General features: G+C 46.6%; 1 protein-coding gene across 1 annotated transcript in view; it reads left to right on the forward strand.

Moving 5' to 3' along the window:
- Positions 1 to 26,240, forward strand: part of CREB3L1 (cAMP responsive element binding protein 3 like 1) — a 55,608-nt gene that overhangs the window by 12,285 nt on the left and 17,083 nt on the right. Inside the window, exons 2-3 of the mRNA XM_044681861.1 lie at positions 15,501 to 15,729; positions 20,659 to 20,916. Coding sequence (XP_044537796.1) covers positions 15,501 to 15,729; positions 20,659 to 20,916 — 487 coding nt within the window. The remainder of the gene's footprint in view (positions 1 to 15,500; positions 15,730 to 20,658; positions 20,917 to 26,240) is intronic.

The raw sequence follows: 26,240 nt of genomic DNA on the forward strand, positions 1-26,240 counted from the left end.
CGGGTGCCATGGATGCCAAGGCTCACCTAGACTTCTCTCTGGACGTCTGCGGCCAGACGCCGGGCAAAAGGGGCACCTTGAGAGGGAACAAGTGCAGATCTGGCCCTCGGAGGCCGAGCTGCAGAGGCCCAGGCTGGAGAGACCCTTCCTCCAGGGACCCGAAGGGGACAACCAGAGAGTCCAAGGGAGAGCCACAGGGATGACGGTGACCCAGGGAGGAGGGTTCGAGACCGAAGACCCTCCTGGGGCTCCTCCAGGACACCGCCGTGGCTCCCACCCCCAGCCCGCCATGTTTCCTTGCCGATGTCCTCTCTGGACTCTGGCCAAGGTTTGGTTCCCTCCCAAGACTCCTCCCTGGAATCCAGCTCTGAGGAGTCCCAGGCAGGCCCACCCGTGGGGACAGCTGCGGGGAAGGAGGGGACCTTTTAAAGGGACAGCACCGCGACATCTCCTGGAACCCCGAAGTCTGAGAAAGGGGCCTATAGGGTCAGGGTAGGAAATGGCTGATCCCCCAAGTCAGCCCACCCACCCACAAATGTTTCTGAAGTACTTACTGTGTGCCAGGCACTGTGCTGTGCCAAAGAACTCTAGGCAGAGGGTCAGGAGTCCCGGGTTCTAATCCTGACCACTTCTCCCTACCTCTTTTTCCTTTGATTCAGAGTTGGAAGGGATTTTTAGAAGTCGAGTCTAATCTCGTTTTACAGATGAGGAAACAGAAGCCCAGAGCCACAAAGTGGCTGACCCAGAGTCGCACAGCTAGTAAGTGTCTGAGGCAGGATTCGAATTTGGGTCTTTCTGGCCCCAAGTTTAGCCCTTGAGCTTTGGGGGTCCCCTCCTCCTTGGATGAGCTTCTTGATCTATCTATAAACTCGGGCCTTGGAACAGATGATCTCCAAGCCCCCCCCCCAAGCTCTGGAGCATCCCTAATAACACTAAGAACTAACCCTAATTTCCACGGGCCATAGTGAGGCGCAGGTACCTGGGGAGATCTTCCGTGCTTTCCAACGTGAAAGCAAAGATAGAGATCTACAGCACCCTGTAGAGGACTTTGCAAGCTTTAACTAGATCTCTAGGTACATCTAGGCTTGTATATGGAAACTTAAAATATAGGCATTTATATGAGTATATATAGCATGCCTGGGAACCTTTGTAGCTGCACCTAGAGGTCTATTACGTATAAGATAGACATTGCGCCAACAGGAAAGCAAAGCTCTAGATAGATCACGAGATTGTGCTTTGCAGACTTTAAAAAATACAGATGCACATAGAAGTTTAGGTAGAATGTTTTACAAACTTGAAATATATCTCTATGTATATGTATGTTATATTGACTACTTTGCAAAGATAAAAGCACATATAAAGAGAGGGAATGCTTTACAAACTTAAAAATACATATATATATATATATATATATATATATATATATGCCCCTGGGTTTGTGTACATAATATTTTATAAACTTTATAACTACACCTACATATAGTGCTTTGCAAACATATTACTCGGCACATAAACTGTTTTGCAAGCTTTCAGTATGTGTGCATGTATATACACGTATGTGTTTATGTCTACACTCGCTCATCTGAGCCTCATGGTAACCCGGGTGTGTCACCCCCATTTTCCAGATGGGGAGACTGAGGCTCAGATAGACTAGATGACCTGCCCACGGCCCCCCGCCATCGTAGGTGCGTGTCCTCAGCTCTGCCCGCGTCCTCTGTGCCAGGTTGGCAGACAAGGCATGCAGGACCCAGAGAGAAGGGCGAAGACTCACCTCCTGGGTCATCCTGATCTTCGTCGGAGCCTGGCACACACAGACCTTTAGCTCGCTAGCAGCCCTGCGCGTTGCCATACGGGCACCGGTGCCAGTCCTGGTGTCGCCAGCCTATGCCAGTTACAGCTAATCCCGGCCTGGGGCTGTGCCCCTTGCCATCGGCCTCCTTCCACCCAGACAGGGCTTGGCTTCCCGGTTGGACGACAGATGCCCAGTCTGATGGCATGGCTGATGCCCGCCCGAGGGAGGAACTGGGTCTGGGTGAGAAGGCACACTCTGGGGGTGGGAGTGGGGAGTGGGCCTGGAAGGAGGGATAACGGCGGGGGCAGAGGCCCTGGTTCTGGGGGTTAGGGGGAGGACCAAGTGGACCCAGCCAATGGGTCTCCTCTTCCTCTAGGTGGGTGGGAGCACTCAAGGATTTTGTATCAGGGTTTGGGGTTAGGATCCCAGCTCCTGTTCCACCTCTCCTAAGCCTCAGTTTCCCCATTTGTAAACGAAGGTCCCTGCCAGCTTGGAATCCAGTCCAGTCGGTCTGTAGGACACCCTTCCAGTTCAAACACTGTCTGGAACGACTCTAGGACCCCGAAGCGGGAGCTTGGGTCCAGTTGGTAGGAGGTGCCCGTTTGCCTTTGTCTTTCTTCTTTTTATTATCCCTTGACTCTGGCACAGATTAAAACCAGGAGGGGAGAAAAAAAAGGCATTTGAATCACCCCAAGAGCCGTCTCTACCACCCCCAGTCTTGGCTCCTTCCCCAGGGTCTTGCACCCCATGCGGTGAGTGGGCAGGGCCCGCAGGAAGCCCTGAGCTCTGGGTTACATGACTGGCAATCCCAGACACATGGCTGTGTGTGTGTGTGTGTGTGTGTGTGTGTGTGTGTGTGTGCCTGCCTAGGAATTCCTGCTTGTTCAGTCAGCTGGGCTCTGTGGTGGGAGCTCTGGGAGGGGGAAAATATGAAACCTCTTCATCGGCCGCTCATGGGATTGGGGAGGGCAGGGGAGGGACGAGGGAGCCTGAGGTTGGACTCACCCCCTTCCCCCACCATCCTTATTCTGGGTCAGGAAACCTCCTCAGGGCCCAAGATGGAAGTGGAGGGCTCAGCCAGGGTGGGGCCGCAGGGAGCCCCTCGTTCCTCCCCTTCAGGCAGGACGCTAAAGCTGCAAGGATGGAGCCCACCCTCCTCCTTCCAGTCCCCAGAGAAGGTTGGGGTGGTGAGCAGAAATAGTGGTTGGGATGGAAGGAAGAATAATAGGAAGCCCAGGAAGTTATGGGGCTCAGAAACCAGGCAAAGGGGGGCTTTCCACCTGGAACTTGGGCAGTCCCCCCATCTGGCAGCTTAGTTTTGAACCCTCCTCATCCCCCAGAACGGGGCTGGCCCGGGCCATCATCTCTAAGGGAAAGCACTGGATTGGGCTGAGGGGACCTGGGTTGGAAGCTCCGTACGGATGCTCCCATGCTCCCTATGTAACCTCACCAAGTCATCTCCTTTCTACCGATCTCCACATCAAATGTGTGCAGTGGCCTCTGCCTTAAGGGCCCTTCCAGCATCCCTGTTACAGAGGAGATAGAGCACTGGACAGGAGTCAGGAAGAGCTGGGTTCAAATCCTGCCTCCGTTTCCTCATGAATAAAATAGGGATGATAATCTCTAAAGCTACACTGAGAGAATCTACATGAATAGCTTTACCAATATAACAGATTAAGGTTGGTTACTATCATCATGTTCTATAATCCATCCTGTATCTTCCCAGGAGGCTCCATGGCTCCTTCCTCTACTCTGCCCCCATCCATAGCTGTTTACAGGTTTTGAACATCAGTCAAGAACAGTTAATTTTCCTGTGAGCCCCCTGGACCATGGTCATCCCCTTGTTACCAGGCTATTTGGGTTCAACTAAATGCCACCAGCCCAAGCATTGTGGTTTAGTAAAAAAGAGTCCTGGGTTTGGAGTCAGAGGAGCTTGGTTCAAATCCTGGCTTTGCCACATATTACCAAAGTGACTGTGGGCAAGTCACTTCTCCCTGGGCCTCAGTTTCTTTTTTTTAACCCTTAACTTCTGTGTATTGGCTCCTAGGTAGAAGAGTGGTAAGGGTGGGCCATGGGGGTCAAGTGACTTGCCCAGGGTCACCCAGCTGGGAAGTGTCTGAGGCCGGATTTGAACCTAGGACCTCCCATCTCTAGGCCTGACTCTCCATCCACTGAGCTGCCCCTCCTCAGTTTCTTTATCTGTGAAAGGAAGGGGTTCTGAGGTTCCCTTCCAGTTCTAGGATCCTATTGTCCAGCCCAGACAGCCCCTCCTTGCCCCTAAAGACATAGTGACTCAGGCAGTGGCCCTTCAGACCCAGAAATGAGACAACATTTGGTGACCAAGAGGAAAGTAACTTCTCAGGAATTCACCTCTCCCCTAGCATCCCTGTGGGAAGCTTCAAAATGGGGGCCTCCGCTGTAGGGGGTCGGGGGAGGATGGGTAAAGTGTGAGCAAGCTTGTCTCCATTTATCTCTCCCTGGGAAAGAATTTCCCAGCACTGGGATGTTCACTCTTCTCTCAGCTCCCTCTGTGTGGATGGGCATCCATCTCCTCCCGGGGCTCAGAGCAAGGGGCATCCGAGGCAGGGGAGATGGGAGTAGACAGTGATTCTGCCCCAGTGGTCAAATGAGAGGAAATGGGGTGGGGAGGGGAGCTTCAAAGCAAGGAGTGGTGAAGGAGGCCTGCGGAGGGAGAATGCAGAGAGACCTCAGAAGGGTTTGGCTCCCGGGGGAGGAGACAGCCAGGGTTCCATTAAAGTTCTCAGAAGAGTGATCTCTCGTCTATTAGGGAGACTCCCAGAAGCCTGAGCAGCTGTTATCCATTTTTCCTAGGGTGAGGGAGGGGTCCTACCCTTGCCCCCCCCCGCCCCCCGCCCCCCCCCGCAGGCTTTGGGTTCCAAAGACCATTCTAATATGGAGGGGCTCTCTGCAGCACTGGGGAGAGTCAGCCCGCCTCAGAAATAGACGAGATAAGGAGAAGGGAACTCAGTGATTCAGTTCCTTCATTTGTTTGTTTTTTAAAAGTGGGGGTGGGGGGCAGCTGGGTAGCTCAGTGGAGTGAGAGTCAGGCCTAGAGACAGGAGGTCCTAGGTTCAAACCCGGCCTCAGCCACTTCCCAGCTGTGTGACCCTGGGCAAGTCACTTGACCCCCATTGCCCACCCTTACCAATCTTCCACCTATGAGACAATACACCAAAGTACAAGGGTTAAAAAAAAAAAAAAAAGTGTGTGTGTGGGGGGGGGGAGTTGCCGGGATGGCTTCTTTGGTCTTTCCACCTGGGACATTCTTTGTCCTAAGATCCCGTCCGGTGCTGCCATTGTGCCTTCTAAGGGCCCTCCCAGCTCTGACACTCGCTGACTCTCCCCCTCTCTGTGCTGGAAGAATAGAAGCTGCGGGATTTCTAGCCTCAGGATCCCCCTGACACGGTTGTCCCTTCATTTCAAAAGGCCGGTGGTGTTCTAAGTCCCCCAAGGCCGGTTCGAATCGGGGAGGGGGGACAGGACAACTCCCGATCCACTCTTCGTCTGGGAAAACTGGGTCTCAGGGGCAGCTTGACCCCGAGATCCCAGCCGCCCAGTGAGGAGTCTCTCTGCTCCAGAGCCTGGGTTCCAGCTATCGCCCTTGCCTGGAGGCCCCGGGCCACCCAACATCCCTGTGCCAGGCCGCCGGGAGCCGCGGCTCCTCCGTCCTAACCCTGCACTCCTCCCGATCCCCATCCCGCTCCCTGGGCAGGCTCCGCAGCTGGCTCCGCTCGCTGCCTCTTCCTATTGGCCGCGGGCCGCAGGGAGCCGACCAATGGGCGGGCGCCATTCTCCTGGAGGGGAGAGGGAGGCTGGCTTGTGGACCGCTCCGCGGGGGATGGGGGAGGCTCCACTCTTAACCCTGTGTGGGCCGGGGAGCAGCGGGAGCGGCTCCAGCTTTCCGGGAACTCTGGACTTGGGAATGGGCATGGGCAAGTGTAGGAGGCGACTCTGGCGAGGATGTCACCAGGAAAACTCTTAGGGAGAACCCAGAGGCAGAATCTGAGTTGTAGGTGGCAATCTAGCATTCAGTCGACAAACATTTGTGAAGGCGCTGGAGGCGAAGCACTGTAGATCTGGGGATGCGGAGGCAGAAATGAAAGACCATGTCTTCAGCGGGCTTACATTAAGCTACCTGGGCAGGAATATGTGTATCACTGTACTTTCTCCCCAATCCCATCCCCCCTTTGTAGAGTAGGAGATCGCAGAGAAATAGCAGGAGCCCAGCCAGATGTTCTAAGGCTACCTGCCCCTTCCGCGGGGAAGGAGAAATAGATTGTAGGATAAAGGGCTAGAGACCCACAGAAGTCATCTTTCCAGCCCCACCTCCTCCCTGTATGGAGGAGGAAACTGAGGAAGCTCAGGAGAAGGGAAATGACTTGTCAAAGGTGACACAGGTAGTAAGCAGCAGAGCCAGAATCTGAACCTAGACCTTCCCTCTGAAGTTGACACCAGTGGTGAGGTCTGTGAGCAGCTCGTTCCTCTCTGGGAGGGCAGAGCAGGCAGCTGTACATGTCACAGCTGGAAGGAAGATTTATGTTGGCACGACTGTAGGAAAAATATTTAAAGAGAAGGGGAGAACAATTCTAACGTTTCCCGTCTGTTTTCCTGTACCTCTAGTCCTCCACCTCCCACCCTGGAGGACCCTGAACCTCCTGGACACCCACCTTGCAACCCCAGGGCCCTTTGTTTGGGTTGATGGAGAGGTCAGGCCCGGGAGCTCCGATCTGAAGGGGAGGGGAAAGCTCCCTGGGATGCGGAGAGGGCTGATGCGTGCATTGGACAGGGTCCGAGGGGCTGTTGTCCCCCAGGACTAGAGCTGGAGGGGAGGAAAGGAAAAGACCCTGCGGACAGAGTCTGGGCTCTGAGTGCTGGAAATCTTCTAGTGCTCCAGTTGGAAGAAGACTTTGGATTGCCATTGGGTGGGCGGACTTCAAACTGGAGCGGGTGGACTTGACCAGTAAACCCCCCCCCCAACCCCAGGCTAGTCAGTGGGGAAGAAGAAAGGGCCTTGGGATGAGATCATAAACTCAGACTTTAAGCTGAAAGGAACCTCCGAGACCACTGAGTCTAGCCCCCACCCCCACCTCCTTGGAGAGGGTTTGAAACCACCTGCTCAGGGTCACTGGTCATATCTGGAAGAGCCAAGGCTCTGGCCCAGGCCCTCTAACTCCAAATCCCCCATTCCCCATACACTCCCCCAGCTCTCCCCCTTTAACCCCTCCAGCCCTGGCCCCTTATTTGACACAGGACAAAGCCACGGTCCAAAGAAGGGAAATGGTTCACTCTTGTCCACACTGGGTGACTGAGGGCAGAACCAAGACTGGAAGTCTGAGGTCTCCCAGATTCTGGTTTGTGCTCAATGTTCCCACAAATCAATTGAGCAAACACTTGCTAGTGTCTCCTACTGGGTGCCAGGTGGTAGGGGTGCAAAAATGAGCCCAGATCTGTCTTCAGGAAGCTAACAGTCCCTGATGCCAAGGATGCTTTGGGGGGAGGGGAGATTTGGTCCCAGAGGACCTAAGTTCAGATCCTAGCTTTGACAAGGACCTACTTAAGTGACCTTGGGCAAGTCCAAGTCACTCTCTCAGCCTCAGTGTCTTCATCTCTAACAGTGGTTCCCAAACTTTTTTGGCCTACTGCCCCCTTTCCAGAAAAAATATTACTTAGCGCCCCCTGTCACATACTATCACCACCCCCTTACAGTTATTCACTGCCCCCAAATGCACCAGTGGCCATCACCGCCTTCCTGGATCACTGCAGCACCCACCAGGGGGCAGTGGCGCCCACTTTGGGAATCATTGATCTATAAGATGAAGAGATTGGACTACATGATTTCTGAGACCCCTCTAGCTATAAATCTATGAAGTTGTCTATGTGCCAGGCCCTTTACAAGGTCATGGGATAATAAGAATAAGTGGCTACCATTTATATAACACCTATTGTATGCCATAATGTAGCACCTGTTATATGGCATAATGTGGCCATATGTGTTAAGTACTTTATAATTATTATCTCATTTGAGCCCCACAACAACTCTGGAGGGTAGGTGCCCTTATGATTCCTTCTTTTTTTTTTTTAAGCCCTTACTTTGGGTCATAGAATCCATAGGTTCCAAGGCAGAAGAACTATAAGGGGTAGGCAAATGGGGTTAAGTGACTTGCCCAGGGTCACACAGCTGGAAGTATCTGAGGTCAGACTTGAACCCAATACCTCCCATCTCCATGAATGGCTCTCTACCCACTAAACTACCAAGCTGCCCCTTATGTTCCCCATGTTACAGATGAAGAAACTAAGAAAGACAAAAGTGAAAGCATCTGCCCTTGAGGAGCTTACATTCTTTTGGGGACATTCAACATACTAGAGAGAGAGAGCAAGTACAAAGAAAAATGAGTGAGAGGGAAGTTAATATTTATATATATATATTTTTTTTTATTTTTTTTATTTTTTATCCTGGGACTCCATTCTAGGAGCATAGGGCCACAACCAGTAGGCAATGGGTCGCTCAGGGTCACCCAGCTGGGAAGTGTCTGAGCCCGGATTTGAACCTAGGACCTTTCGTCTCTAGGCCTGGCTCTCAATCCACTGAGCTAGCCCAGCTGCCCGTACTTTAGGTTGCAGTTTCTTTAGCAGATGTAGTTTTTACAGGGTGGGGTTGCTAGCCCCACACCCAACCCTCCTCCTTTTTCATCCGGGCTAGGGACCGTCCTTAGCCCAGGAGTGGTAAGGGTAATATATAAATAATATTTATATAGAGATTTATAAATATTATCTCTAGCAATCCACACAAAAGCCATATAAGGAAGGTGCTATTCTTATCTCTCTTTTACAGTTGAAGAAACTGAGGCAGATAACAGTAAAGTGACTTGACTAAAGTCTAGCTAAATGGGAGACCTTGACCTTCCCTTTCAGAACTAGAAAAATCTAACCAAAAAGTAAATAAGAAAGAAGTAAAGGAAGTGAATGAAATGTTAGAAAAATTAGAGTTTATAGATAATCTAGAGAAAACTGAATAGGGATAAAAAGGAATATATCTTTTCTTCAGCAGCACATGATACATACACAAAAACTGACCATGTACTAGAACATAAAAACTTCACAACCAAATCCAGAAAAGCAGAAGTAATAAATGCAACTTTTTCAGATCATTATGCAATAAAAATGATAATCAATAAGGATTCATGGAGAAGCAAATGAAAAATTAATTGGAAACTAAATAATCTAATTCTTTTTTTCCTCCAAAACCCTTACCTTCCATCTTGGAGTCAAGCCTTATTGGCTCCAAGGCAGAAGAGTGGCAAGGACTAGACAATGGGGGTCAAGTGACTTGCCTAGGGTCACACAGCTGGGAAGTGTCTGAGACCAGATTTGAACCTAGGACTCCTGTCTCTAGGCCTGGCTCTCAATCCACTGAGCCACCCAGCTGCCCTCCTAATTCTTTAAAACAGATGAGTCAAAGAACAAATCATAGAAACTATCACTGATTTCATTAAAGAAAGTGATAATGAGGGGACAACATATCAAAATGTATGGGATACAGCTAAAACAGTAAGGTGGCTTGGCTAGCAAGTATATGTGGCTAGATTTAAACTCAGATTTTCCTGGCTCCAGGTCTAGAGCTCTTTTCACTTTGCCACTTAGTTACAGAGATCAATAGGGTCAAAAGGCTAGTGTCTGAGGCAGATTTTGAACTCGGGCCTTCCCAATTCCAAATATAGCATTATCACTACCTGTTGCTTCTCTCTGATAGGGTTTCTCAAAAGGTTTTGAGAGCTGGGCTTGAGGGGGTTGTGGGGATGGTGCAGCCTGGGGTTCCAAGCACCCCAGTGCTGAACTTAATCCAGACCTTAGAGGGAATGGGGGCTGTTGGGAGGGAGGGGGTAACTGGGAGGAGGAAGGTCCATGTGGTGGGAGAAGGGTTCTGTAAGTTCCTAGGGAGTCCCTAAAAGAGGAGGAATACTCAAGGAAAAAGAGTGTCTCCCACTACTAGCACTGCACATGCCCCTTGGCTGCCCCCTCCCCATCAAGGAATACTCCTTTCGAAACTTGGGAAGCTAAGCACTCTGCTGGATTTTGGCTGCCTTAGCCGTGGGGGAGGGGAGGAAAGAAAGGGAAAGGAAGGGAGGAGTGGGATGAACCAGAGAGGGGATGGGGCAGATGCTGATCCCTGGACCAAAGATCCAGCCTGTGGAGTTCTGGTTTCCTTGGAACTGAGGCCCTTGGGGACCTGGCCTCCAAACACTGGGGAAAAGGCCTTCTCAAGCCCAGGAGGGTGGGGGTGAGGGGCCTCATTGGCAAGTCCTTATCTCCTGAGAAGAAGCTGCTGGAGGAATACCTTAAGGACTGACTCACCCCCTTTGGTCCCCTCCCCTTCCAGCTCCCAGCCTTAGTCCGATAAGGGAGATCCAGGAGGAAAATTGGGCAAGGAACCCCAGCTAAGGACCAGGAAGGTGGGGGGCTGCTCTGGCAACGTGGCCAGGTCCAGGCAAGGCACAGGCAAGTGAGGGATGAGCTCTGGGGCTAGGGGAAGAGGCGCATTTAGCTAGCGTGTGAACAGATGTCACCGTTACTCAGATGAAAACATTCCCACATGTTTCTAGGCAGAGGGCAGAAATGGAAATCTGGGCTTCTCCAGCAGGCCCTTGACCTCCTTTTCCCTCTGCTTTTAGCCTTTCTTATCCAGGGGCTGCTTGGAGGGGGGTTACCCCTACCTCCACCCACTCCCAGAGCAAGGGCTCATTTCTAGGATTGGGGAATGCACACTAAAAAAGGCAATGGGAGGTCATAGAAAGGTTACAGGGCTGGGATTTGAGAGATCAGCATTCCATTCCTAGAAGTAACTAAGTCTGTAACCTTGGATTAAGTGACTTGACCTTTCCAGGACTTGGTTTCTTCATCTGTCAAATGGGAATTCCTATCTCATCTTCCTGGTGTAAAGATCCTAAGGGTTGCGAAAGTAACTTGAGAAGTCAAATGTGGTTGTTGTGGGAGATATGGCTAGACAGCCATTGATCTGAAGAGAGAGAGAGAGAGACAGACAGACAGACAGACAGACAGACAGACAGACAGACAACTGGGGATTTTAGAGGACCACAAGTTCTGTATGTCTGTCCATAGTGGGAATGGCAGCCATGGAAGCTCATGTGACCTTGGGCCACATGAAGAGAGGCAGAACTTCCAGGAATAAAGAAATGATAGTCTTGCTATTCCCTGCCCTGGTCTGACCACACTGAGAGTGCTCAGGATTAGAAAAAAAAATGTGGATTATTTTAGAAAGCATCTGAAGGAGGGCTACTAGAATCAGGAGGGGCTCAGGGTCATGCCATATCAAGACTGGGTGAAGAAACTGAGAATGTTAATCCTGGAGAAAAGCCTGAAGTGGAATAGAAGTGTCATGTTTAGGAATCTGAAAGAAGAGGGACGAGTCTTGTTCTGTTTGGCCCCAAAAGGGCAGAACCAGGAGCCATGGGGGGAAAGAATTGCAAAGAGTTAGACTTGAGCTAGCTGGACTTTTTAGCCACTAGAATTGTTCCAAAGTAGAATAAGCCATTAGGATTCTCCTCCTGGAGGTCTTCAGGCAAAGGCCAGTGGACCACCGCTCGGTATGCCGCAGAGGGAACGCCTCTTCAGGTTTGGGTCAGATGAGGTAGCCACTGAGGTCCCTTCTGATTCTCAAATTCTGTGATTCTGATTTTGTGGTTCCGTGATAGTTCTATTTCTGCTGAGAAGGGAGCCTCTCGGTGCCTGGCCAGATTCATGAAAGTCATGGCTAAGGAATCCCTTGGCTTGGCTCTCTGGCTCAGGAGGTGTAGCCCAACTCCAGTTTCACGGTGTTCTGGAGCTTTTGGCCTCGTAGCTCTATTACAGTCATTTGAAGGAACTGGGCATGTTTAGCATGGAGAAGAGAAGACTGAAGTTGGGCCTGGTTTGGAATATGGTAACCATCTTCAAGGCTCTGACTGGCTAACAAGTGGAAGAAGGATTAGACCTGTTTAGCTTTATAGGGCAGAATGAGGCACAAAGAAGGAGGCCATATTTCAGCTCAACATTAACCTGAACTTCTAAATATAGGACAGCTAATAACTTTTTTTTAACCCTTCCCTTCTGTCTTAGGTTCTAAGACAGAAGAGTAGTAAGGGCTAGTCATACAGCTAGGAAGTGTCTGAGCCTAGATTTGAACCCAAGACCTCTTATTTCTAGGCCTGACTCTCTAACCACTGAGCCACCTAGCTGCCTTCACTAATAATTTCTTAATAAGTGGCACAGTGCATAGAGTATTGGATTTGTAATCAGAAAGATGAGTCTTCCTGAGTCAAATCCAGCTTCAGTCACTTACTGGCTGCACAACCCTGGGCAAATCATTTAACCCTGTTTGCCTCAGTTTCCTCATCTGTAAAATTAGTTGAAGAAGGAAATAGCAAACCACTCCAATATCTTTGCCAAATCAGGTCATAAAAAGTTGAACATGACTGAGACAACTAAACAGGGCAAGTCTTGTCAACTCTACCTTTGTAAAATCAATTACTAAATCAATTGACATTCTTTTATCAAGCATTTATTATGTACCAGGCTGGACAGTTATGTGATATAGTGGATAGAGTGCCAGGCCTAGAGTCAGGAAGACTCATCTCCCAGAGTTCAAATCTGGCCTCAAAAAGTTCCCAGCTGTGTGGCCCTGGGCAAGTCACTTGACCCTGTTTGCCTCAGTTTCCTCAGCTGTAAAATGAGCTAGAGAAGGAAATGGCAAACCACTCCAGTATCTTTGCCAAAAAAAGAACCCAAAGGGATCACAAAGAGTCAAAAATGACTGAATGACTTAATAATTAGAGCTGCTTCCACCTGGAATGAGTTATCTTGTGATAAAATGAGCTCCCTATTATTCCAAGTCTTTGAGAGTGGGTGATGATTTCAAAAGGATAATGTAGAAAGGATATTTGCTTCAGTAGTTTGGATTTGATGATGACTAAGATCAGGGCATCACTGTTCTAGAGCTGGAAGCAGCCTGAAAAATCACGTCATCCAACTCTTCATTTTGCAGATTAGGAAACTGAGGCTCAGGGTGGGGATTCTAAGTTGGGAACATTCTAATAATATCCTTTACTAGTTTGCAAGACATCAGCCAAGACTTAGAGTCTAGTCCCTTCATCAGCAAAACAGGGAGGCTATGTATGCATCAAAGTGCAATCAAAATGTTTGTTACGAATGGTATTATTCCTACAACTACTATCAAGAAGTCTCTGCGGCCCGCCATATTGTTAGACTTCTTTGCGTTATTATCTAATTGGGTCCTATGCATTCACTCTCATCTTTCCCCAGTAGAATGGGAGCTTCTAGATGGCATGAGCTTTTCTTCTCTTGAATCAGACTGATGTGTGAACTAGGAAGGAATGGGACCAAGGGAAGCTGGGTAGGGGAGGACCATTTCTAAGGGTCTAGACTTCCTGTCTAGTAGATAAAGCTGTTTCTGGGTGTGAAAATCACAGCATTTCAGGATCTCGGAGTTGGAAGACACCTCAGAGAGACTCTAGTCCATGCCTTTCCTCACCAAGTATGTTGTCTGTGGCAAACCCAACAGTTGGCTCTGCATCAGACTTTGTTTCAAGGCTACTAGTAGAAATTAAGGGGATGCTCACCAACTGGGGAGTGACTGAGCAAGTTATGGACTATGAATAGGATGGAATACTGTTGCACTATAAGAAATGATGAAGTTGGGGAGGGGGCATCTAGGAGGCTCAGTGGATTGAGAGCCAAGCCCATAGACAGGAAGTCCTGGGTTCAAATTTGGCCTTAGACACTTCCTAGTTTTGTGGCCTTGGGCAAGTCACTTAACCCCCCATTGCCTAGCTCTTATTCCTCTTCTGCCTTGGAATCAAGACACAGTATTAATTCCAAGACAGAAGGTAAGGGTTTAAAAAAAAAGAAGGAAAGAAATGATGAAGGAGACAATTTTAAAGAAACATGAGAAGATTTCATATGACTTGATGCAGAGCGAGGTAAACAGAACCAGGAAAACAATTTATACAACAACAAAATATCGTAGAAACAGAAAAGTCTGAAAGACTTAAGAATTCAGATCAGTACAATGACCAACTACAATTTCAAAGGACTTAAGATGAAGCATGCTACCCAACTCCATATAGAGGGATGGCTAAGTCATTTTTTTTTAGACAAGGCCACTGTTGACTATACATGCTTGTAAGAGGAGTTTTGTTTTTCTTTGTGGAGAGGGAGGTGAGAGGAAAAGAAGGGAGGTTTGATTGATTGAGAAAAATAAAATTGAATTTTTTAAAAAGATCACAAGCAATCTCCCAAGGCAGCATTCCACTTTGGGATAGCTCTCATTATTTAAAAAAAAATTTTTTTCCTAACATTGAGTCTAAGTTGCTCCTAATTCTGCCCTCTGGGGTAAGCAGAACAAATCTTGAAATGTTCCAATATTCCAAGTCCTTCAAATAATTCAAGTCAATTATCAGGTCTGACTTCCTCCAAGTTTTCTCTTCTCCAGGCTAAACACCCCCAGTTCCTTCAGTCTTTGTAAAGCATGATCTCAAGGGCTATTTTCAGTTTTTATTGTCCTTTTTTGGATGCTCTCCAAATTATCAATGTGTTTACCAACATGCGGTGCTCAGAACTAAATATAATATTCCAGGTGTGATCAACCAGGGCAGAGTAAAGTGGAGCTTTTATCTCCCTAGATCCTAGTCAATGCAACCAAAGATTCTGATAGCTTTCTTACCTGTCTTATCAAACTATTAACTGACAATAGAACTTGAAGTCCATTAAAATCTGGAAATGTTTTCCAGTTAGACTGTTATCTAGCCAGGTTTCCCTCATCTTGGACTACTGAAACTGATTCTTTGAACCCAGATGTAGGACTTTACATTTATACCTATTCAATTTCATAGTATTCAATTCCATCCAATGTTCTCACCTATCTGTTATCATTGTTCAGTCATGTTCAGTCTTTGTGACCCCATTGCCAGGGATGGGGTTCTTGGTAAAGACATTGGAGCGGCTTGACATTTCCTTCTCCAGTTCATTTTACAGATGAGGAAACTGAGGCAAACAGGATTAAGTAACTTGTCCAGCTACTAAGACAACAACTAAGTGTCTGAGACCAGATTTGAACTTGGGTCTTCCTTTTTCCAGGTTTGGCACTCTATCCACCATACCACCTAGCTGCCTTTCTTGCCTATAGAAATCTCTTTAGATCTTGACTCTCTCCTCCAGGGTGTTGGTTATTTATCCTAGCCTTGTGTCATCTGAAAATCTGATAACCATTCCCTCTATGCCTGTATTGAAGTCATTGATAGAAAACTTAATTAGCCCAAGGCTGTACATAGATCCTAGCCTAGACACTCTGTTACAATGGAAGTCTTGGCTCCCTCCATAGATTTTCCATTGAGAGTTGTCTGGTCCTCTCCTTTGTCCCTATCATTCCTGACTTTGTATCATATTTTTCTACAGGTATATCATATCCCCGCTCTCACATTAGACTTTAGGCTCTCTGAGAAAAGGGACCTTAAAACTCCCCCCTTTTTTTAGTACATATTTTTCATCTGTGTATTTCCAAAGTCTGGTCAATAGCAGGAATTTGGTCCACATTTGTTGAATTGAATTGATGCTTTAGTTTCTTCTGGTAGACAATGACCTTCTTTCTTCTTTTCCCCCTTCTTCCCTCTGCCAGCACTTCCCAGAGCACCTGGAGCACTTCTCAGAAAACATGGAGGACTTCTCCAATGACCTCTTCAGCAGTTTCTTTGATGACCCCATCCTGGCTGAGAAGAACCCGCTGTTGGACATGGAGCTGGATCCACCCACCCCAGGCATCCAGGCGGAGCACAGTTACTCCCTGAGTGGTGACTCAGCCCCCCAGAGTCCCCTCATTCCAGTCAAGACCGAGGACAGCCCGAGAGGTGAGTACTGGAGAGGACCCAGGCTCCCTAGAGTGAGGATTCAGGAGATGATGGATCTGGAATTCCAGTGCAGTCCCATCACTTAGATCTTTTTCCCCACCTATAAAATGAGAGTGTTAGGCCAGATAGTCCATGAGGCCCTTTCCAGTTCTAACTCTATAACTTTATGATATTATTCCTTGGACATATCATTAAACCTCTGTGGGCCTCAGTTTGCTCATCTGTAAAATGAGGCTGGACTAAATGAGTTCTGAGATCCTTTTGAGCTCTAGTTCTAAGACAGTTCATGAAGAAGTCCATAATTCGTCCTCACCAAGAAGGTGGTCTTCTCCTCTTCAGACAATGAGATAATATATTGTGAGGTACTTGGCAAACCTCAACACTTGGCTATTGTCATTACCTTGTATTGACTCATCTCCACTCCTGGAGGGGAGAGTTGTCTCATTTTTTTGCTTTTGCACATAGTAGGTAATTTATTGATGTCTGTTGAATTGAGTCTCCTGGATAACTTTTATAAAATTCCCTGCATGGGGGCAGCTGGGTAGCTCAGTGGATTGAGAGTCAGGCCTAGAGATGGGAGGTCCTGGGTTCAAATCTGTCCTCAGACATTTCCCAGCTGTGTGACCCTGGGCAAGTCACTTGACCCCCATTGCCCACCCTTACCACTCTTCCACCTAGGAGCCAATACACAGAAGTTAAGGGTTTAAAAACAAAACAAAAATAAAATAAAATAAAATTCCTTGCCGATAGAGGGAGCTTTAACTAACTCTCTGGGCTTCACACCATGTGCCAGGGAATGTGGAAGGTACTGACACTTGGGGCAAATTCAGTCATTGGGCAAAGGGAATGGTGGCCCAGGAAGATCCCGGAGGATGGGGGATTTTGGGGGGTTACTGAGTCCAATCCCCTTATTCTATCAATGAGGAAACATCGAGATGAACATGATGGGATTCAAACCCAGGTCCTGTGCTCTAACCACCAAGTCACACAAATAATACGAATGGTGCGTTGGTGCTAGAAGGGGCAGCCTGGCATCTCTCCATTTCCTCTGCCTGCCTTCAACTGCTCCTGGGGTGCACCTTCCCCTAGAACCTCAGTGACAAAAAGCAAGCCGGCCTGGGAAGGCTCCAGGAAGAGAGGGTTCTCCCCACCCCTCCGTGTGGGTGACTGGGGCAGAGCCTCCCCCTAGTTATGGCTTTGGGTGGTAGGAAAGCCTGCTGGTTTTCCACGATGCTCAGATTTTTCAGTTTAGGAGGCTATTTGACTTCTGAGCACACCCTCAGACCTCCTCCTCCATGCCCCGATGTGGGGCAGGAAGGGGCCACTCTTGTCCTCTTTGGAAAGCCGTGGGCAGGGACAGGGGTGTATCCCATGCCAAGGCTTGTTCCAGCCCACTGCAAACTTTCTGCTCCCTCGCCCAGGCAGCCCAGCCCAGCCAGCCCAGCCAGGCTCCACTTACCACTCAGCCTGCCCCACACAGAGCCTATTTTTAAAGTAATTTGTTTGTGGGCACCTTGCAGGGGGCAGCTTCCTGGAGGTGGCCCGACTCAGGGCCTGTAATTTAGAAGAGCTCAGGGGCGGCCTGCGGCTGGCCTACCTTATTCCAGCCCCTCCAGGAAGGGCCCATGGTAGGATGGAGAGAGATCCAGGGCAGGGCGAGGCAAGAACTCCCAGCCAACCGGGCTCATCACTTCCCCAGGAGTCTGGCTTGAGGCCCAGGTGGCCAGGAACTCAAGCCACTATAGCTTCTCCTCCCTCGAGCCACCCCCCAAATGGGCCAAATACAGACCCTCCCACTAAGAAAGGCCAACCTGGAACTGGAAGGGATGCCAGGCCAGACCTCCCGAGGCCTCCTCACACGTGTGTTCTAAGAGAAAAAAAACTGAATTTGGAAGAAAAAGACCTGATTCCGGGATCATGGGCCCAGGACGAACAGAGCCCCCGAGACCATCACTTTCAGCTCCCTCGTTTTATGGGCAGAACATAGCCTGCCACTGGGTCTCCTTAGGGACTTGGGGGACCGAAGGAGAGTCCATGCTGAGCCCAGCTCTGTTACTCAAGAGCTGCATGAACTTGGGCAAGTCCCTTTAATCTTCTAGACCTCCGTTTCCTTTATAAAACAAGGGATTTGGACTTGATGGCCTCCAGGGCCTATATATAGGAAAAATATTTATACATTTTATATCTGTATTTTATTTTATCTATACATTATATATTATTATATCACATGATATAGGATATAAATATATAATATAGCAAAAATATTTATATATAATTTAAATCTAACTAAAATATTTATATATATTTAAATCTAAGAATATTTATATATATTTAAATCTAACATGTGATTATATCACATGGTATATTATATTATGATAGGATATAATGATATATGATATAATATAGCAAATAGTAAAAATATAGTACAAAATATAATATAGTAAATAAATAATGGGAGTTATTTTAGAGGGGTGTGGGCTAGACAGGGGCAAAGGCAATTCTTTTTTTTTTAACAATGGATTTTTATTTTATTTTCCCAATTACATGTTAAAAACTACCATTTTTAACATTCTTTTTATTTTTTTTAATTTTTTTCACCTCTGATACATTTTTAACATTCTTTTAAAAAAGTTTTGGCGTCCATATTCTCTCCTTCCTCCCTCTTCTTCCTGTTCCTTAAGAAGAAGGCAAACAATTTGAAATTGGTTATACGTGTGCAGTGGTAAAAGGAAACACAGACCCCAAAAAAGGCAAAAAAGAATAGTAAAGAAAGTGAAAAATCCTCTCCTTCCCGTCTCCATTCAGACCCCATCGGTTCTTTCTCAGGAGGTAGAGGCGTTTTTCATCGCGAGTGCTTCAGAATCATCTTGGATCGTTGTATGGCTGAGAATAGCAAAACCATTCGCAGTCGATCGTCATCCTATATTGCTGTGATTGTGTACAATGTTCTCCAGTTCTGCTCACTCCACAATGCAAGAGTCCATAGTCGCAGGGGGCAGCTCAGTGGATTGAGAGTCAGGCCTAGAGACAGGAGGTCTTGGGTTCAAATCCAGCCTCAGACACTTTCCAGCTGTGTGACCCTGGGCAAGTCACTTGACCCCCATTGCCCACCCTTACCACTCTTCCACCTAGGAGCCAATACACAGAAGTTAAGGGTTTAAAAAAAAAAGAGTTCATAGTCGTCCTTCCAGCTTTTTCTGAAAGCATCGCGCTTGTCATTTCTCATCACCGTCATATTCCACTTGTTCAGCCATTCCCCCATTGGCGGACCTGCCTTCAGTTTCCAATTTTTGCCAACATAAAAAGAGTAGCATTAAATATTTTTTACTTTCCCCTTTTTCTTGGACCTCTTTGGGATGTACACTTGGTAGTGGTGTTGCTGGGTCAAAGGGTAGGTACCGTTTTACAGCCCTTTGGGCATAGTTCCAAATTGCTTTCCAGAATGCGATCTCCACTGATCAGTCCACAACTCCAACAACAGGGCATTTGTGTCCCAATTTTGCCACATTCTTTCCAACATCTGTCCTCTTCCTTTGACAGAAGCAATTCTTTAAAAAAAAAAAAAAAAAAAAAAAAAAAAAAAAAAAAACTTATCTTCTGTCTTAGAATCAGTTCTAAGACAGAAGAGCAGCAAGAGCTAGGTCATTTGGGGTTAAGTGACTCAGCCAGGGTCACACAGTTAGGAAGCATCTGAGGCCAGATTAACAGAAGCAATTCTTTATATATATATAAAATCTTATTTGATTTTCAAATGAAATTGTACCTTCTTTCCATTCTACCTCCCACCCACTCTACCTCCCTGAGAAAGAAAGAAAAACAAGACTATCATTACAAATACGAATAATCAAGCCAAACAAATGCCCACATTGGCCATGCCCAAAAAAAATTCTCCTGATCTGTGTTTCATGTCCATCACCTCTGTCAGGAAACGGGTGTCATGTTTTACCACGTACATAACAGATGCAATTCTTTTTTTTTTTAAACCCTTATCCTTCCCTCTTGGAGTGAATACTGTGTATTGGCTCCAAGGCAGAAGAGTGGTAAGGGTAGGCAATGGGGGTCAAGTGACTTGCCCAGGGGCACACAGCTGGGAAGTGTCTGAGGCCGGATTTGAACCCAGGACCTCCCGCCTCTAGGCCCGGCTCTCAATCCACTGAGCTACCCAGCTGCCCCCCAGAAGCAATTCTTAAAAGAAATCGTTTGTCATTTAAACCATGCAATGATTTTTCTCCTCCTCAAAAACACCAAAATTCATTGCTCTAAAAACCCGAATAAATGCTAGTTATTTGTTAATTTATTAATTATCAATAAATGCCTCCACTCTTCTGCATGGAATTCCAAATAGCCATGGAGCCATTTCGATGGCCTGGTTCATGCTAAGGACCAGTGCGTATGGTTTAGACCTGGAAGGGGCCCTTAGATCATCTAGGCCAGGAGTTTTTCATTCTTTTTGTGTCCTGGACTCCTTTGGCAGCCACCAGCCAGGCTTAAGGAAGCTTATTGACCCCTTCTCAGAATTACATTTTTAAATGCATAAAATAAAATACTTGGGATGTCCAGGGAAACCAGTTACATCAAAATATGGTTTATGGTTGTATTTAAAAAACGAGTTCAGGGGCAGCGAGGAGGCTCAGTGGATAGAGAGCCAGGTCTAGAGGTGGGAGGTCCTGGGTTCAAATCTGACCTCAGACATTTAGCCCTGATCACCAGCCCTCACCACTTTTCCCCCTTAGAACGGATACTAAGACAGAAGGTAAGAATATTTTAAAAAGAAGAAGCAGCATTATATAATAGACAAAAGCACTTGATATAAGAGCCCTGAATTCAAATCCTGCGCCCCAATTTCCTTATCTGTGAAGAGAAGAAAGGGTTAACACAATCCCCAAGATGCCTTTTGGCTCTAAATGCTACACATCCCTCTCTCCCCAGAGCTGGAGCACGGAGCATGGGCCCTGGGGCATAAGCTATGTTCCATCATGGTCAAACAGGAGCAGAACCTGGGGCCTGAGCTGCCCGGAGACCAGCTGGCAGCAGCCCCCTCAGCAGTGGTGGTCCCAGGCCCTGGCAGCGCCACCTCCGCCGACCTGCCAATGTTCAACCTCGGCCCACTCTCCCGGCTGCCCGCCCCCCACGAGGTGAGCCCTGGCTTCTGGGCGTCTTCCCAAGCCCCAGTGCTGGGGGAGAGAGGTATCTGTTTGTGTGTGTGTCTGCTGGGGGAGCCTGGGGTTCAGGTCCGACCTCCAACTCCTATTTATTATTCCAGAGGTTACCGAGTATTTTCCTCCCCATGATCCCCACTTTATAAATGTGGAAACAGAGGCTCAAAAAGCAGAGGCAGCTGCAAATCTCCAGATTCCAAGTCCATCACTTTCTCCACTGAGATTCCACCTACTCTGGGGCCTCAGTTTTTCTCTTCTGTAAATTGGGGGCTGGGAGTAGACAAAATGATTTCTAAGGGAAACTCCTGCTTGAATATCCCATGGCTCTCCAAGATTTTCTTGAGTGGGACTAATCCAAGAGCTGGCCTTTATTTTTTTTTTATTTTATCTTTATTTTATTCCAATAACAAACTTATACATAAGCTTTCCAAAGTTACATGATTCATGTTATGAGAGCTGGACTTTAGTCCAATGGCCTCATTTTACAAAGGAGGAACTGAGATCCAGAGAGAAGGAACTTGAACTCAGGCCCTCAGACTCCAAAACCTGGGCTCATTCCACTGTAAGGTCCCTCACATTCTCTAATTTTCTTTGGGCAAGTCGATTTTCCCTCCGTGATCCTTGGTTTTCTTGTGTATAAAATAGGGTGGATTTCTCGTAAAATGGGGTGAATAATACTCTCTGAGCTTTATAAACTTTATAAACTGTAAAGTGCTGTGGAAAAGTGAGCTCTGATGACTAGTGCTGGAGAAGGTGGCTTTTTTGGGCTCTGGAGCAAGGAGGGGGAAGACTTTGGAAACAGAGCAATGGGCTCTGGGAACTTCTTCGTGAGCCCCGAGAAGCTGGGCTCTGCAAAATGCATCAGAGCCCCCAGAGACCAGGCAGGGTACATTGAGGACATTTAGGGAGCGCTTCCAAGGCAGCGAGGCAATTTCACATCTATGACGTCACCTGAGCCTGACAGCCACTCTATGACGTAAGAGTTGTTAATATCATCGTCATCCCTGTTTGACAAAGGAGGAAGCTGAGGGGCGAGCACTAGCTTTGGACTCAAGGGCAGTCGGGTGGCTGGCTCAGTGGATGGAGAGACAGGAGGTCCTGGGTTCAAATTTGACCTCGGACAATTCCTAGCTGGGCGATCATGGGCAAGTCACTTGCCCCCCCCCCCCCCATTGCCTGGCCCTTACTGGTTTTGGAACCAATATTTACTATCGATTCTAAGACAAAATTGAATTGAATTGAATTTTAAGACATTAATTCTTTTTCAATTAAATTAAATAAATTAAAGGTTAAAACAAAATCTAAAGGTTTAAAAAAAGAGAGAGATTTGGAGTCAGAGGCTCAAATCCCAGCTCTGTCATTACTCATTGAACCTTGAGCAAGTCACTTACTTCCCCAGTCCGGAGGAGCCTCAGTTTCCAAATGGGAAGGTTGGGCTTATTGGACTTCCAGCTCTGAATGAATGACTGTGACTTGCTCAGGGTCACACCTAACTTGTTTGAACCCCACCTGGGTTTCGAACCCAAGTCTTTCTGATGTCTACTTCATCCATCTTGCCATGTTACTATAGGGATTATTATCCCCATTTTCTTTTCTCCAAAGGAGGAAACTGAAAGTTCTCCTGAAATGACCATTTTCTCCCAGCTGGTCTCTGTGGCAGGATTGGAATTCCAGCCTTCCTGACTCTAATAATACCAGTAAAAAGTATATGGTATAGTAAATAGAGTTGGCCTTGGACCCAAGAAGACCTGTGATCCAAGACTACCTCCTTCAGGCACTTAGTTGGATGACCAGGGGCAAGTCATTTACCTCTCTTCCTCGCTTTTCTTCATCTATAAAATGGGGATAATAATAATGTCTCCCTCCCAGGCTGCCAATCAACTGAGATAATACCTGTTAAGTTCTGTGCAAACCTTGAAGCCCTATATAAGGACTCAATTGCTCGCTATTGCCCACCATCCATCTTGTTGTAGCACCCACCCATCTAGCCCGGCTCATTCCCATCCTACATCCTCAAAAAAGGCATTAAACAAATGACTTATTGGTTAAAATAATGGATTTAGAACTCAAATCTGGGTTCAAATTTTCCCACAAGTACTCACAAATATTGTGACCCTGGATGAGACACTTAATCTTTCTGCCATTCAAGTCAACAAACATTTATTAAGCACTAATTATGTGCCATGCTGTTGCTGAGGCTCAAATGAGTTCCTGTGGGTGAAGTATTTTGTAAACCTTAAAGAAATGTCAATGACTAGGATAAGGTCTTCTATTTAGCAAAGACTGGACTCGGGTTACCCCTTTTTAAACCCCGGAACAATGCCATGAAATAAGTCATTTTACAGATGAGAAAATTGAGGTTCAGAGAGGTGATATGTTTTTATGGCTACTTAAGGAGGGGGCGTCTCTTGTGTAACCTTCCCTAGTGCTAAGCCCTAGACTCTGAGGAGATCTTGAAGACCAGTTGATGATCAAAAAGCCAGATCACAGACTGGATCCCAAGTGTCTTGCCTCAGGGTCTAGTATTCTACCCATTTTTTCCTCTATTTCTGGCCCACACTCATTCCATGTCCTTTGAGGGAGCCTCAAAGTACAGCTTTCCTGTAGCCCTGAATAGCTGTATAAAAGGAAAAAGGAAGATTTATTACAAGGGTTTGTCACCATTTTAAAAAAAGTTTTTTTATCATGGACCTCTCTGGCAGGCTGGTAAAGCTTATAGGTTCTCAGAATACAGTTTCTATTTATTTACATGTTATATTATAGTAGGGTAACAATTATTTTTACATTTTTCTTTGTTTATAAAATATATTTATATTTTATTAATTTATTTTTTTAGTACTTTAATTTTTTTAAACCCTTTACCTTCTCTCTTAGTATCTATTGTAAGATAGAAGAACAGCAAGGCTGGGCAGTTGAGGTTAAGTGACTTGCTCAGGGTCATACAGCTAAGATCAGTACTTCATTTTAAACAAGATTTTTTTTTTCCACTTCACAAAATTGATTTTCTCTTCCTCCCACTTGAAAGGGGAAAAATAAAACATTTGTGACAAATACACATCGTCAAGCAAAACACATTCCCTCACTGGCTTTGTCCAAAAAATATATGTCTCATTCTGCAGCCTGAACCCATCATCTCTCTTTCAGGATAGGGGGTAGCCTTTGGAATCATGGTTCATCATTGTGGTGAGCAGAGTTTTGGTGCTGCTGCCTTCACTCTGCATCAGTTCAGACAAGTCTTCCCTGATTTCTTTGAAAGCATCTCCATCATGATTTTCTACAGCACCACAGGACTCCATTATATTCATATGCCATAATTTATTGATGGGGTACCCTCTTGGTTTCCAAGTTTTTGCCACACAAAAATGAGCTCTACAATTATTTTCACTTTTTAATATTTTCCCCAATGACATATAAAAACAATTTTTAACATTTGCTTTTTTAAATTTTGAATTCCAAATTCTCTCCTCTCCTCTCCCCATCCTGGAGAGACAGAGGTTATACATGCTTTAAATATTTTTATATAGATGGGTCCCTTTTCTTTTTCTTTCATTTCCTTGGGCAAGAAGTCTTATAGGGATGTCTCTGGGTCCAAAGAACTCTAGCTCAGTGACTCTGAGGATTTGGTTCCAAGTTGCTTTCCAGAATGGCTATACCAATTCACAAAGCATTAATGTGTCTGTTTCCCCAAGCTCTTCCAAAATTTATCATTTTTCTTTTTCATCAATTTTGCCAATCTGATGTTGAATTAATTTGCATTTCTCTAATTATTTGTGATTTGGAACATTTTTTCATGTGGGATAGCTTGGATTTTTTTCTTAGACAATTGCCTGTTTATATCCTTGGACCATTTGTTAGTTACAAAATGACATTAATTTGTTAATTACAAAATAACATTAATTTGTTCGTTACAAAATATAAAACTCTTGTGAGTTTTTTGGAAATGAAACTTTGATTAGAGAAACTTGACACAAAGATTTCTTTTTCCCTTCTAAACTTAGCTGCATTGGTTTTGTTTGTATAAAAAAAGTTACAATTGTTTTTCCTTAAATTGTCCAGAATGTTTTTAATGCATAAAACAAAATATATAAGATTGCTGAGGAAACCAATTGTATTGAAATAGTTATCAAAAAATATTTTTAAAAAATTCATGGACCTCAGGTTAAGAACCCCTTTTCTAAGGCCTCTTCTCTAAGTAAGCATTTATCTTTGAATTCATTTAAATCTCCACTAGATTTAGTAACATAGTGTAAAATTCATCATTCATTAGGGGAGCTGAGTTCTAAACCCACCTCTGGTTCTTGGGGAATTTGACCTCGGAAGAGTCACTTCCCTTTTCTAGGCCTCTGTTTTTTCTTGTATAATTTGAGGGAGGAGGGGTATTACTTGGCTTCTGAGCTCTCTCTAAATCTTAATCTGGAAGCCCAAAGGCCCAAAGATTTCAGGGAATCTGTAAACTTGAATGGGAAAAAATTACATATTTATTTTGATATAATTGGTTTTCTTTGTAATCCTCTTTATTTTATGCTTTTAAAAAAATCTGATTCTGAGAAGGGGTCTCTAGGCTTCACCAGATGGCTGTCTGAGGGGCACGGGCACACACACTCAAAAAAATTGAGAACCCCTTCTCTGGTAGAATTCGAACTCAAAACCGTTTCATCCTTTCATCTCTCCTATGAAAGCCCATTGCCCAGCCTCTAAACTCCCCAACTCCCCAACCTTGACCTGAACCCTTCCAGCAAGGGCTAGATAACTGCCTGTCTGAGATGCCATTTAGGGACAGCTGGTGACCGTTCTCTTCTTCTGAATTCTGTGATTCAGTCATTCATTCCCTCTCCGTACCTCCTGGCAGTGTGACCTTGGGTCAGTCCCATCTGGTTTCAGTTTCCTCTCTACCATGAGGGGGTTGGCCCAGGCCTCCGAGGTCCGCAGGCCCTTCCTCGAGAGCCTCCTTCTAGGAGAAACTCAGAGGATGGGTCTCTGGACTGAACCCTCCTGTTGCTTTGTAGAAAGAGGACCAGGTGGGAAGGTGGGAGATTCCCCAGCCTCCCTCCATCCCAGAGACCAGCCATCAGCCTCCCGGGGACCCAGCAGGAAAGTTTCTCTGGATTAGGCTAGAGTCTTCCTTCCTTCCTCCCTCCCTCCCTCCCTCCCTCTCCAAAGTTCCACTCCCCACCCCTCCCTCCATGCACCACTCCAGCCACATAGAAAGGAAGAAATGGTCCTGGCTGTATCTGTGCTGGGGCAGCCCCTCCTGCACCCCGCCAGCCCCCAGCCCTTTGGGGGAGGCTTTTGCTGGGATGGGGCAGAACCAGAGCTCTGAGGAGGGAAGGGGAGGAGGGAGGAGGGAGGAGG

This window comes from Gracilinanus agilis, chromosome 6, assembly GCF_016433145.1.
Source record: "Gracilinanus agilis isolate LMUSP501 chromosome 6, AgileGrace, whole genome shotgun sequence".
Taxonomy (NCBI): Eukaryota; Metazoa; Chordata; class Mammalia; order Didelphimorphia; family Didelphidae; genus Gracilinanus; species Gracilinanus agilis.